The sequence below is a fragment of the Vitis riparia genome, chromosome 2 (assembly GCF_004353265.1).
Source record: "Vitis riparia cultivar Riparia Gloire de Montpellier isolate 1030 chromosome 2, EGFV_Vit.rip_1.0, whole genome shotgun sequence".
In the NCBI taxonomy this organism is placed as follows: Eukaryota; Viridiplantae; Streptophyta; class Magnoliopsida; order Vitales; family Vitaceae; genus Vitis; species Vitis riparia.
In genome coordinates this window covers 18,446,913-18,462,004 of record NC_048432.1, presented here as the reverse complement: position 1 = coordinate 18,462,004, position 15,092 = coordinate 18,446,913, and the positions used below count along the sequence as shown (strand labels likewise).

The following is a 15,092-nucleotide window of genomic DNA, read 5'->3' as shown; positions in this document are numbered from 1 at the left end:
ATGTATTTTTTTTAGATAAAAAATTATGGGAGATTAGATTTGGAATTTCATATTTATTTTGTCACTTTTAATCCATTATCCCTTCATGGTATCACTTTTTAGCATCGAGGTTAAAGTTTTCATGTTCTATATAAACTTTATTAACATGCCACCTTTCATATTTTTGCATGATGTCTAGTATATATTGTTATATGGAATTATAATCCAATTTCAAGATATTTTTGGTTTCCAATTTGACGATATTTTTGGTTACGTGCCATGTCGGTCCATAGAGGCACAAGAAAAAGACTATGACTAGAGATATGAAACACTTATATCTTGTAGCACATGTTGCTAATCCTCAAACCTCCCACATTTCCTCTATATGTGCCTAGGATTCATCCACATATGGTTGCCTTTTTAATGCTCACCCTGGCCATGCATGTCTCCCAAAGTACATAAATTTAATAAATGGAGCTGTAACTTTCAGTAAATTATTTGTTCTAAGAACCTTTATGTAGCGAAAAGACATTGGCACATAAATTTAATAAATGGAGAATAATAGTAGATAAGGTTTTGAATTAATGCTTGTTTTAATAATTAGAAAAAAAAGCTTTGAAATCTGAAAGTTTAAGTTTGTGTTTAAGATAGTTGCAGTTTGAAGTTTATTGTTGAGTCGTAAAATAAACATAATTAGATGTTAATTTTGCAAAGTCGACCGAAAAAAAGGGAGTAATTTAAGTAGTTTCAAAAAAATTATTGAATTTAGATTCAATTTCTCGCATTGTAATCACTAATAAGCCTTGTTTAGGATGGTGTTTAAATATGGTTTGAATTTCATATTTAAAAATTATATTTAAAAGTTTTCCTATACTAAAAATAGATAGAAAATTGCTTTTGCCCTTTAATTCATTTTTTTTATATTTTATTTTAGCTATTAAGCTTTTATTTAGATTGAATTTTGAGAGTCTAAAAGTTATTTTTTAAAACTTAATAGGTGTTTGATAATCCAATTTAATAATTTAAAGTGATTTAATAACTTAATTTAAATAATTAAGTAAATTAAGTATATTTGATAAAATAATTTAATATTATGATTTAAAGTAAAAAAAATAAATTTAAATAATTAATTTATTCCTAAGTTCATATATTTATTTTACATTATTATTTTTATTTATATTAATTACCTTTATAATTTTTTTTTATTACTTTACCACCTTCATTGTTACTTAATTTTTTTTTGCTATAATGATAATTTATAAGGATAAATATATTAATTTGATAATTTAGAATGAATTTTAAATTAATTTTATCAAACAATTTTAATACTTAAAATAAAAAATTAAATAATAAATTTTAAGTTAATAACTAAATTATAATTTAACTTAAAATTAACTTAAGTTATTAAATGATAAGTATTAAATGATACCAAACACTCCCTTAATTTAATTTTCTATACTCATGTGACTAATCTGTTTAAAGAGATTATGACTTGAAAAGGAATTTAACATGAAAACAAGTAATAATTACAAACTTATTTTGACTTATTATACAATAAGTAATTTTATTTTTAATTAAAGGTTTATAATGTTATTACTGCCTTTTAAAATTTTGGTTAATTTCACTTATTTTTTGAAATTATAACTTAATCTTCAATTTTGGTTTTGAGGTCAAAACAATAACAAAAACAGTCCCAAATGGTGAAACCGGGTCTAAGAAGCTCTCCGAAACACGGCTCCTGTTAGGTTATGCAAAATGTGTATTCGAGTGTTTTATATCATAGGATGCAAATTATACTTTTGAAAAATTCTCCACTCAAGGTTAGAAATACTTTAAACGTCGAACAGCTATGTCAAATTCCTAAATGATAGAAACGAAAACGAATGAAAACAGAAGAAAAAGTCAATTCAACCATGATTTTTTTTTGGAAAAAGAGAGGAGAGATATACATCATCCCCTGATTTCAATGTGACCTCATTTGAAAGACCAAAATTAGTCCAGGAGTGGATTGGATCGGATCCCAATCCATTTCCGGAAAATCTGCCAGAGGTTACAATATACTATCTTATTAAAAATAACAATAACCTGATTATTGGATCCGACTGTAATTCAATTACCAATTGAGTGGCCAAAGAGCCCACAGCTTGAGCAAATTTAAACATAAAAAATTAGGCCATTATAGTTAATTTTCAAGCAATTTGCAATTTGAAATTTGAATCCCGGATAGGCTCAGACCCACTAAAAGACCGTACACTACTGGATAGTGGGCGGGGTTTGAATTCTCCTTCACAATCTCCCCCAAGCGTGAAGTGTGAACGCTTAGAATTTCAAAAGATCACCTAACCCAACCCATGGAAAAGGGAAACGGGAGGGTGTTATTTTAGGAGACAGTGTTAGAATTTCAAGCACAATGGCTTCCACTATGGGGGAGGATTTTTGTTTTCTAGTCTCCACCCATGAATCATCCCACTTTACCCCCTCCTTTTTTATTTCTTTTTAAATTTAAATTTATTTATTTATTTATTATTTGCTTCTAAGTCATGGACAACTGTATGGAAGAGCACATGTGACTATGGGAGTGATGATTTTCCATTGATGGGTGAGGCAACCAGCGCATATGAGTTTACATGGCCTTTTTGGTTGGGGAAGACCACCCATTTCAGATGGCTTTATCAGTCCATTTATGTCTCAAACCAACTGCTTGGACCACCTTAACTGCCTTAATGTTGAGCTGCCCGCTTCCCATTTTCCCGTGAATGATGGGTTCCGGTTAAAAAATATATTTATTTTTTCAAATATATAAATATATTTAATTTTATTATATATATATAGATAGAAAATAATTTCTTTTTTTAATGTCTTGTGTCTTCTCAACTTCTGAATCCTCCTAAACTTCAAAGATGGCGACTACACAAAATAAAAATTAGCACAACGGGCCAGTAACTGTTCTCACAAACCCCACTCCCCAAACAGACCTTAACCCACAACCGACATCAGTGACTGCGGTGTGCTGGGAAACCTTACCGTGACCGTCACAAAACCGGCGCCAGCCGGTCATTGCGGAGCCTTGCCTCTTTGACCAACTTTGACGTGTCACCATCTCCGACTTCCAAACTTTTCATTTTTCTATTTGACTTTAAACTTTTACGAAAGTTGAAAATAAAAATTAAGATTTCTCTCTGTTTCGGCGGAGGCCGTTGATTGCGGTTGGGAATAAAGGCCTGCGGTGGGACCCACTTCTCTTTATTTTAATTTTTTTGACCACACTTTTTTTTTGGCATTTTTCTCTTTTTTAGGTTTATTTCAAGTGTAAATTAATTTAACGAAAGTGGGCAGTGTTTTTGGAGATTATTACGACAATACCAATTATTGACCTCAGTGTAAATATAAACACCCTTTTTTTTGTTACTGGTGATGTCGGTGCACATATAAAAAAGGGAGTGCAGATAGAAAATTAAATGTTGTGAGTGTTGTTTGTCGGGTTGTCGCATTTTCGGATCCACTTACAGGTCAATCTTTGATATCGTTCCAGAAGCCACGTGTAGCCACACTGCCACGGTAGTACTATTTTTATTTATTAATGAAATACCATGGATTAATTTTAAATAAATAATTTATTTTTAAAATTATTATTTTATTTGTTAGTTTTTAACCGCCCTTTGTGTCATTGTTTAGTCACATTTTGAATCCATGAGAAAATGACAGTTAAAAAAATATTCTTTGACAGGTACGTAAAAACCGAATATGATTAGACCTGCTATAAACCTTGATAAAAGTTAAAAGGCTTCAAAACGGGCATAATCAGGATTGAATTAGATAAAGATGATTAATTTGATGGTACAAAAATCTATTTTATATTACAATTACCAAACTAACCCTATAAGATATGACAGAGAAATGTAGAATTCATTTTGTTGTAAATTATCTCATTTATAGTGTGGAATTTGATCCATTAATGAGAATGTACCTTCTCTCCTCCTCCATGTTGTGATGGAGACTACTCGTATCTTAATCAATAAGAGAGATGGAGGGCGATTGATAATCGATCTTCACACGTAAAGTTAAAGCACAAAAATATGAATCAAAGATGCCATATACATTCACTTTTTCTCTTTAATGGTTATACTCACCTTTTGCCCTTTTTATCATCTTCCAAACCCCCACTATTGTTTACCGTATAATTAAATGGACTGCGTCAAGGAGGATAAAAAGGTGTAGTGGAAATTCCCCAACATCCAAAATCCGTTTCACACTTGTATTCAGTGCTTTACTTGGAATCTCATACCCTACCCTTTTTTTTTTTTTTTTTTAATTGATTCTTGTTGGGAACTTGGATCAAATTCCTATTTTTCGGACATTCCCCACTAATAAAAGTAAAAGTTTTTCTTACAAAATGTTTGGTTTTGATTGGGTTACAGAGCAAAAAGAAAAATATTTAAAAATGATTTTTCTAAATAAAATATGATTAAATTATTTTAAAATTTGCATATTTTAATTATTTAATATAAAGTTATTTTTTTTTCTTTTTCAAATAAATAATTTTCTCTATTTATGTGAAGAATAAAGAAATTGTAAAATGGAATTTTTATTTATTTAATAAATAAAATGGGGTTTCATCTACCATTCCAAAACAGATCATAAGAAAACAAAACTGAAGCTGCTTGGTGATTTCCGAGGGTGCATTTTCCCTATGCAGCGCTGAGCAAATGGTACGTTTCAATAAAGGTCAACAAAATTTATAATCTCACCACTTCCCATCCAATCTACGCTGGTCACGTAGTAACCACGGTGGATCACACCACACCTGATCATGCGGAAAATCTAGGCACCAAGAAAAGATTAGGGGCATTGTGGACATTTCACAGGTGAGGAGAAAACACACGTTTTCATCTTTTCTGTTTTGGTAATTGTCTCTGTATTATATCTGTTTTTTTTTTTTTTTTTTAAACAAAAGAAATGTTTTTGAAAACAATTTTTTTTTGTTTTTATTATGGGCTGTAGTAATTTCTTTTCACAAAGGGCATTAAATCCACACCGACCCTTTCAGTGAAGGGCAGGGACACCCACATGGTTCTGTTCTCTCTCAACCGTTTCCAACCCCTAAAAAGAGAAGTGAAAGGAAACAAACAGTAATAAAAAAAAAAAATACATTTATTAATCTCTGAGCAATTGGGACTTTTCCTCTGCTCTTCTCTCCATATATAGAGGCTTGAGCTCCCCCCAATTCTTCCAATCCTTACCCTCTCTTTTCTTCTTCTTCTTTTCTCTGTTTTGTTTCCCTTTCTCCAGGGATCAACTCTGCTCTTGGTGGGTTCATCAGAAGTTTTAGCTGATAAACCAACACCAACATTGCCATTTTGTAGTATATTTATACCTACAGGTTGCGTTGCAGAGCAGATCTGTGTCACTGTTTTGAGTTTGTTCACTGAGCAGATCATTGTGTTTCTGCATTTGGGTTTTGTTTCTAGATTGGAACCCTGGTCTTTGTTGCTATGGAGAAGCTTGTGAGGCTTATTACCATGGCTCCTCTGTTTCTGCAAATGCTGCTTGTTTCTTTCCCTTTTGCTTTTGCTGGCCATGACTATGGCCAAGCTTTGACCAAGGGCATTCTCTTCTTTGAAGCTCAGAGATCTGGGTACCTTCCCAGTAACCAGAGAGTGAAGTGGAGAGCTGATTCTGGTTTACATGATGGAAAGGCTAGTGGGGTAAGTTCATTTTCCACTCCAACTCAAAATTTCTGAAAAGCCCATTGTGGAACAAGACAATTATAATTGAATTATTCCATACAACCAAATGTGTTGAAGTTTTTTGCTATAATCTTTGAGTTATGTAGGTGGATCTGGTGGGAGGATATTATGATGCAGGTGACAATGTGAAGTTTGGCCTACCCATGGCATTCACCGTTACAATGATGTCATGGAGCATAGTGGAGTATGGGAAGCAAATGGCTGCAAATGGAGAGCTGGGTCATGCCATGGAGGCTGTGAAGTGGGGCACTGACTACCTCATCAAAGCTCACCCCCACCCCGATGTCCTCTACGGAGAGGTTTGTGCGCCTCAACACTTTTCCATATTTCTTTATTATTCTGCTCAACTTGTTGCTAACTTGACACCGCTCACTGCCTGTGAGGCCAGACTTCATACTGTCCTTTTCTGATTAAAAAACCAGCAACCCATTTCCCACCTATTCATAAAGAATTTTGGGTTTTCTTTCATTTTTCCAATTATGTTTAATTTTATGGGTTTTTTTTTTAAATTTTTTTATTTTGGTAGGTGGGAGATGGAAACACTGATCACTTCTGTTGGCAAAGGCCAGAGGACATGACCACAGATCGGCGGGCATATAAGATCGATCCCAGCAACCCCGGGTCCGACCTTGCCGGAGAGACCGCCGCCGCCATGGCCGCCGCCTCTATTGTCTTCCGCCGCTCCAACCCTTCCTACGCCAATGAGCTTCTGACCCATGCTCGACAGGTTCATCTCTCCCTCTCTCTCTCACAAACACAGAGTCTGTTTAGCGCATGTTAGCACAGTCTACCGTGCGCCCAGCAGTTGAGCGGTCCTCCTTGTCATGTGGCTCTGGAACTGGCGCATGTTAGGAAAAACGGTTGTGGTTAAGAGGCAGTTACGTTGGTTCGCATTTTTTGTCAGGCGTAGGTTAGCACTGTGGACCACATTTATGGCATCACAACCCCTGGCTTTTAATAAATGGTGAAACCGTAACTGTAGCAGACGGGGCAAATCCGTAAAATACACTTCCTTTTTATTGGCGCTAATTTGTCCAAACTACCCCTCGCGCCATATTTCTTATTAATCCCTCACATTTTGGTGTTTTACGCATATAAACTGTATTATTATTATTTTATTTAAAATTTATATTCCCCATCACTACTAGGAGATGAGAATCGCATCTCACAAGTATTGACTGAAAAAAACTTGGAATCACTTCTGTAAGAGGAAACTGAAAGCGAAACCACGTCGTTTAAGGCATTGTTGGAAAATGAACGCAAACGACGTCGTTTAGGACTAGGCCGAAAATAAATGGTGGTGAAATGTCTCCGGCGCATATTCAGGATCGTGGTGGGCGCACGGCGCACTTATCCTCCATTCACGCGAAGTGCGTTTTCGGCCGTACAGATCTGTACTCTCAGATCTGACCGTCCACTAAAACGATCCGCAAAAAGTGCACACTTATTGTCCTATCACGTGAGAACGCTGTCGGTAGCCGCACGTGCCTACTTCCCCTCAACCTCTCTTCCCAAACTACCCTTCATGTTTTATCATATCTACTGGATTACCCTTCAGTCACTAACACATGTTCTAAAATCTTATTTTCAGCTGTTCGAGTTTGGAGACAAATACAGGGGCAAATATGACAGCAGCATCACAGTGGCCCAGAAGTACTACCGCTCTTACAGTGGATACGCTGTACGTGATCATCGCTCTTTTGAACTAGTGATTCCATGTGGGACAGTGCACGGTTTGGTCTGGTGCACCACTTTAACTGAATTAACTGTATGACATGTTGGTAATTGATGTTTGTAGGATGAGTTGCTCTGGGCAGCTGCTTGGTTATATCAAGCAACTAACAATCAGTACTACTTGAGCTACCTTGGAAACAATGGCCAGTCGCTCGGAGGAACCGGCTGGTCTATGACAGAGTTCGGGTGGGACGCCAAGTATGCTGGGGTTCAGGTTCTTGTGGCTAAGGTAATATATGAAATTGATCATTGGATGATTTATGTGTGTTCTTGAATTGAATGGTATTGTTTGATTTATGGATTTTCTGACGTTGGAATGGAAAATTGAATGGTTTGGATCCAGAATGAATGGAGCATGTTTGTGGAATGTAGGCTAATTGTGTTGTTTTCTTTGAGCAGATGTTAATGCAAGGGAAGGGTGGTCGCTATACCTCGGTTTTCCAGCAATATCAGCAGAAGGCTGAGTTTTTCATGTGTTCATGCCTGGGGAAGGGCACTAGGAACATTCAGAAGACTCCAGGAGGCCTTCTTTACAGGCAGAGATGGAACAATATGCAATTCGTGACAAGCGCCTCTTTCCTTGTTACAGTGTACTCTGACTACCTTGCTTCGGCTGGTAAAAACTTGAACTGTGCTGCTGGCAGTGTCTCACCATCTGGGCTTATTTCATTTGCAAAATCTCAGGTAATTTGATCCTGGACTGGATTGTAGAATGTTATGGATGAGATTATATATGAGGGAGGGTGTTTGAAGATATTCCTTTCTGTGATTGGAATAAACAAGTACAGAGTTTTAAATGGGATGATTTGTAAACTTGCAGGTGGATTATATTCTTGGAGACAACCCAAGAGCCACAAGTTACATGGTGGGGTATGGAAACAACTATCCTCGACAAGTCCACCACCGAGGATCCTCGATTGTGTCCATTAAGGTTAACCCTTCATTTGTCAGCTGCCGAGGAGGCTATGCCACTTGGTTTTCCAGGAAGGGTAGCGATCCTAATCTCCTGACCGGTGCTATAGTTGGTGGCCCTGATGCCTATGACAACTTTGCCGATGAAAGAGACAATTATGAGCAAACAGAGCCTGCTACCTACAACAATGCTCCTCTTATTGGCTTATTGGCTCGACTAAGCGGTGGTCATGGTGGATACAACCAGCTACTTCCAGGTACACAGGGTGGTTTTTTGTTTTATTGCTTGCATGTGGAAGTCTTTGGTTCCTAAGTCATTGAGTTTAAGTTATGCATTTCCGTGGTTAATGATCAATGTTTTTGTTTTACAGTGGTTCTTCCAGCTCCCAAGGAGGTTGTTACCCAACCAAAATCAGCTCCTACACCCAAAGTTACTCCAGCTCCAGGTATGCTTGGCTTCTCTTCTAAGTGATTCTATGTTCAAGGAGTCCAAGTATGGCTCTTGGACTTTGCTCAAAAGGGATATTATAATGTTAAATTGCTTTTGGCCTACAAAATCTGAAAGAGGGGCTTGTTTTACAGCTCCAGCTTCAACTTCTGCCGAAATTGCCATTGAACAGAAACTCACAACTTCATGGAAAGCCAAGGGGAACACTTACAATAGATACTCCACAATTGTGACTAACAAGTCTGCTAAGACTCTGAAGGATCTCAAGCTTACAATATCTAAGCTTTATGGTCCACTCTGGGGCCTCACAAAGTCTGGTGATTCATATGGTTTTCCATCATGGCTCAAAGCCTTAGCTGCTGGGGAGAAGCTTGAGTTTGTTTACATCCATTCTGCGGATCCAGCAGAGGTCTCTGTTTCCAGCTACACTTTGGCATGAGTGAGGAAGAAGCTTAGTTAAAAAGAGACGGTGGCACAGGTTTTCTGGGTTTGTAATGTAAGAATTGTGCAGTTATACAGAATGCAGTCCAGAAAGGTCTTTCCTTTTTCTTTTTTTCCCTTTTCCCTTTTTTTTTTCCTTTGAGGAGGGTTTCTCAAGTTCGTCTTTACTTGTTGATTTGGGATCTGATTAGGGTTTTAGAGGAAGTTAGGTTAAATAAGGTCGAAGGTTGGAGGAAGAAAGGAGTGAAGGGACAAATTAAAAAAAGGTGCTCATCCTCTTTCTCCTCCACTTCATTAGGTAATTATAGATAGATTTCAGATAGAGAGAGTGAAAGAGTGAAGGTTGAGAAGTGAAGAAAAAGGCTTCTCAACAGAGTTCAAGGAGTCTTTTTTACTTCAAAACAGCTTTGTATGCCCGTTTTGGTTTTTTTTTTTGGTTGTAATGTTGTAATCTTTGCAACATTTCTTATTTCCCATATGAATATAGTTTGTGCAATCACATTGTGTCTTCATTTTCCTTTGTAATTGAGAAAATACATAGCAACTTGTGCCTTGGCCTTGTGTCCTCTTCTTCTTTCCCAGGCATGCATCCATGAAAATATGAACTCAATCTTTTGGCCTGTTTATTCAAAACAACTTCTGATAAAAAAGAATCCCAGATGCCTGCATTTCTTCAACCTGGTTTCGCCTTACAGGCTTCTACTTTTTCTATGTTATTGGTTATAGTTCTGCTCAAGTTGAAGCACAACCGCTTAAGTTAACTACCAAATTGTGGTGGGAAGGCAAAATGAAGTAATCAATCAAGTATTTGCCCTTTCATTTTTCCCCTCTGGACCAATCCCACAAACGCACTCTCTTCCATGGCTTTTCATTACTAGCATATCATGTTTCACTACTAATTGCAAGAAGCTTAGAAGAAATGACCGTGCCTTGAAAACTCCAGTTCAATGTTACACCGTAGACAAGTAATTGGCCACCACCCACCACAATATCTGGATAGAATGTCACTATGGCCTCACTCATCTACTCTCCAACTACAATCTCAAAACGGGAAAGAAAGAAAGGCCCATTAGACAAAAAAATAAAGGGCTTGGGCTTGTTTGGCTTCTTATTATAGCTTTAAAGGCCCCCAAAGCATAACGTTTCTTAAGCTCAACTACAACGTCACAAAAAGATCAATGGCTTGGGCTGTTTGGATTCTTCAGCTTGAGGCCCCATTGGCACAAATGTTTCTTAAGCTCCACCACCACTACGCTGATATTGTCTTTGCTTCCTTGAGCCATTGCCAGTTCAGTTAGCATTGCTGCAGCCTTTGCTGCACAACTTCTACTCATTCCCTCCGAGACTCTCCTCCTAATTTGGCCGTCAAAGCATTTCCTCACAATCTTGCAGGCAAGCTCATTTGTAATAACATCCCATAAACCATCGCTTGCTATTACAATGAAGTCATCAAACTCTTCTCGCTCCCAAACTGTGACCTCTGGTTTGGGGGTCACATATGGCTTCAGAAAGTAATCCCCTGCATCATATGAAAATTTCTTCTAAGGCAGACATATTGAAAAACTCAAGAATATTCAACTTCTATGAACCGATAACTCTGAAAATACCTATTGATCGTGAGGTAGAAAGCACTCCTAGAATACGAAAACCATTCCAATTTATCACTTTCCCTCCTGCTGCTTCCACTCTCTCCCTTTCATCAGGCCTGTCAGGCTGTGGAGGAAAAATGAAATACGACCCAGTTATATATGTGCTGAGACCTTATGAAGAGCATGTACGTAGTTCATACGCTGATGGGTCTCAACTATTCGTGAAGCGCTTGTCAAGTGTGTTTGGTTATGGAGAAAATTAGAAGGAAAAATGAATATGTTGGGTTTTTCAGGAAAGTAAACTTTGTTTGGATCGTGCAACTTTCGGTGAGCTCCATCGAGGGGGAGAGATGATGGTGTAAATGAGAGGCACGTCACCTTATGATCACGAGACAGTGGGACGGCAACGCCGCGGCGGCAGAGAACGGCTCTAGAATCGCCGCAATTAGCCACCACAAGCTTCTCGGGGCCAACCACCACCACCACCGCCGTCGACCCCATCGACCTGAGCAAGGAAGAAGTGGACCTGTCTTCCACCTGACTGGCTTCGCCATTAATCTCTTCATCCATCTTTGAAAAGCTCGCCACCATCACGTTCTCCCAATCTATTCGTCCTTCGCCATTTATCGCATCCTCGATCTCTTTCGCGAGTAACCTGTGCAGACGATCACGACACGCGTACGCCACCTTAGCCCCGCCGTGACCGTCGTACACAGCGTAGAAATCGTACGAGTCGAACTCTCCCGGTGCCACCGTCAGGGCGTCTTCCATGGCCCTCCTCCGCCCAATCACCGACATTGATCCATGTGGGACACACGTCGAGACACACTTCTCTCCTTCCTTTCCTCCCTGCTCCTCACTCTCAGAGACCACTTCTCCATCCGATGCCCCACCGCTCTGCGACGCGGATGACTCCGGCGCGGAAGAACCCGACGTCGAAAGCTCCGAATTCAGTTTCACGGCACCGTCATCCATTTTGGACTCTTCTTCGACACCCTTTGAAGACCTGAAAGAGGCCTCTTCTTTGATTCCTGTACGTCTCTTCTTCACATATGCATCTGCCCCCAGCTGAGGATCCACCCTAGGCTTAATCGTCTCTACCGAGTCCATCTCAGGGTCAAAGTAACCACTCCCTCTCTACCACTCACCATAACAATTCATACACTTTCCTCCTCTTCCCCGGAAAATTTCTCCACAAACCCACCCTAGAAACCGCGGCTGCTCCAAAGTGGATTAAATACAAAAGCCATAGTGAGCGGGGGACACCGACTCCTTCTATGGCCGCCATGTGTTGGCCGAAACGGCGGTTACAGAGTGACTGTTCGCGAGCTTGCGCGAGACGTGGAAGAATTCAGTTAGTCGAAGAACACGTGGCGTATGGAGGAATTGGGCGGGACTTTGGAAGGATGTCCAGTGTTGAGGGGGCGATGATGTGGTGGGACGTAACCTACTGCAGAAACAGAGGCTGTTACCGGGGTCCTCTTTTTTGTTTCACTGACAAAGAATGTTGAAACCATATCTCTCTCTCTATTGCTCTCTCTCCTCTCTCTCTGCAATTCGACTTGACTGGGTACTCTGACAAGTGCCGCATTTCAATTCTCAAGAACACTCTTTTGGGCAAAAATAATGTGTGTATATATATATTTATATATATATATATATAATGAAATTACTTTATAAATATATATTTTTTAAGAAATCGTTTTTGCTCAAAACTCATTTCTTAAATCCAAATGTGGTCATTGTAGTGACCCTCTTCCTGATGATACGTGGCGCGCATCACTATCCGGAGCAACTCCATCCGGACTTCCCAAGAAGACACGTGACGCGCTCCCCTATCCGGACTCCATAGGGGAGGCACATGTCACTCGCGAGCGTCATGCCCGAACGGCAATATATCCTACCCGGATATATTGTCCGGATCATTGACCGTAGCGAGCAAACCTTGCCGAGTCATCCCCGACAGCCTGCCACAGCCCACGTTCCGCCGCCTGCTGAACGAAAGGACAGGAGCGATGACAAGTCACCTCCCACGATCTCTGACAGCCGCCTGCAGGGTGATGATGGCTCTGCCACCACCTTGAGGGCATCATGACGAGCCAAAAAGTCTTCCCATCATTAAAGAGGAAGGCAGAACTTCTGACACTATATAAAAGGACCTTTACACAAGGAAGAAGGTAAGCTTACGATCCCTGAAAAAGGCCGACAGCCTAATCTCTTGAGCCATGGCTAACAAAACCATTGGAGGGTGTGTCCGGACACCTTGTCCGGACATCTTTTATAGGAACAACTGAGCCAAAACTCAATCTTGGTTGACAGCGTGCGTCCACTTGACAGCAACGTGGATCCCTGGGACGCAAGACATTAACAGTCATGTAGTGTAGAATTTACCATTATTAACATATAAAATTAGTAAATTACGTGAACACATGAATGGTTATTTTTATTATCTTTATTTCAATCTTACAAGCATGCATATAATTTAATTTTAAGTATCTAACTTTGAAGGATGTCTCCTCTTCCCATGGCTAACACTTGGTACTTATTATAGTTGTTTTATAAAATAATAATATCCTTGCAAATTTTATTTTTATTTTTAAAAACAATCTCTTAGGACTAGAATAGGATAAAAAATAATTACTAAAATTTAGGAAAATGCTTTAATTTATGAAGAAAATCTTAATATTCAACCTTCTTAATATAGGAATATCATTCTCATACATGAACTACTATTTAGTTGCAAATAAATGATATAATAAGGTTACGTTTGGTTAATAAAATATGATATATATATATATATATATATATATATATATATATATATATATATATATATATATATATATATATATATATATATCATAAAATATTAAATCTCATCATCAACCAAATATGGAATATGATATAATATCCTATTTCTTATCATTTTCTATGTTATATTTGATTAACCAAACATGACCTAAATATATACATTAACAAATAGACGATAATCAAAGCATTTTGATGTTCATGTTTTAATTTGTTATTCACACAAAATACTTATTATAAATTACATCAAAGTGTGATCAAACATTCTTTGTTTGTCTTTTTTTATTATTATTTTATGATTTAATTTATGTTGTGCTTATACATTACTTATTTTTCAAATTTGTTTTCTTTTTTAAAAGACTATTTAAGGCAATATAATTGATGACAAATCTCATTGTCCTAGGTTGAACTTTATCTCTACCCAAAATCCTTCTTATTTATACAGGCAACTAATCATGATTATACATGAAGTTGGTTGTCTTTTTAAGTATGCTTACTTCTTTGTCAACATACTCTTGACCTTGAATATCAAACCATTGTTCATGATAATTGAGGTTGCATTAGTTGAGCTATTAAGATGTATACAAAGATGGGATAGTTATCTCTGGTTACCATAATCAAGATAGTGTACCTTCATTTGGTTAGATGTATGAATTTGTGTGTGTAGGGGGTGGTGAGGGTTAGGGAGGGTAATAACGAAAGGAAGAACACTATTGAGACTATTGTGAGAGAGCCAACTATTAGATTTGGTAGAGAAAATTTGTGTGAAAATTTTGAGTCCCTAATGAAGGGGTATGTCTATACGAGACTAAAAACATGTCTAAATTAGGTTCTATACACCGCATTTTATCTATCTCTTCTCTTACCTTTAATATTTGTCAGTTTTTTCTTTATTATTCATAATTAACTTATCTTTTTCTTCTTTTCAAATTATAGAGTATTCTACCATATCCACATATTCTCTTTTTTTTAGCTAAAAAATGCTTCATTTTTATTCACTGGGAGACCTTCAACCATTTCCTTCATTGAATTTTCTTGGTTAGCCAATAGATTTTTTTACTCCAATGGTGATGAATGAGCTAGCCATACTTGAATTCCAATAATAAGTTTATTATACTGGGGTTCTAAACAATGGATAATAATTTTTTTAGTTCTTCTTCATTAACTTGAGCTTTAAAATCTAAGTTAGAAATTTTATTAGTAAAGATATTTTACTTTTATGAAGTATTTGCTGATTGTCATCTCGCTAGATGAAGCATTTGTTCTTGTGGATAGAGAACTCTTCTTAAATAATCATCTTGAGCATGTACGTTATCTTCCCAAGTCCCAACTTCAATCCTCCATTTCTTGAGTTCTTCATTGTTTTCTTGGGTTGGTGATGTGGTAACCTTCACTAACTACGTCTCATGAATCCAGATTCTTAAGGTCGAATTT

The 15,092-nt window shown here is 37.7% G+C and overlaps 2 protein-coding genes across 2 annotated transcripts; one reads left to right on the top strand and one right to left on the bottom strand.

Moving 5' to 3' along the window:
* The first annotated feature begins 5,202 nt into the window (after positions 1 to 5,202).
* On the top strand, positions 5,203 to 9,814 carry LOC117931634 (endoglucanase 6). The gene is made up of 9 exons (XM_034852629.1): positions 5,203 to 5,684; positions 5,813 to 6,025; positions 6,253 to 6,453; positions 7,318 to 7,407; positions 7,525 to 7,689; positions 7,860 to 8,144; positions 8,281 to 8,629; positions 8,744 to 8,818; positions 8,961 to 9,814. Exons 1-9 carry the CDS (start codon positions 5,472 to 5,474, stop codon positions 9,257 to 9,259), a joined length of 1,890 nt encoding a protein of 629 aa, XP_034708520.1. The 5' UTR covers positions 5,203 to 5,471; the 3' UTR covers positions 9,260 to 9,814.
* A 357-nt stretch (positions 9,815 to 10,171) lies between these two features.
* Positions 10,172 to 12,407, bottom strand: LOC117931641 (protein phosphatase 2C 51-like). The gene is made up of 3 exons (XM_034852641.1): positions 11,229 to 12,407; positions 10,869 to 10,974; positions 10,172 to 10,780 (listed from the first exon to the last, which is right to left on the bottom strand). Exons 1-3 carry the CDS (start codon positions 11,958 to 11,960, stop codon positions 10,437 to 10,439), a joined length of 1,182 nt encoding a protein of 393 aa, XP_034708532.1. The 5' UTR covers positions 11,961 to 12,407; the 3' UTR covers positions 10,172 to 10,436.
* Between the last annotated feature and the right edge of the window lie 2,685 nt (positions 12,408 to 15,092).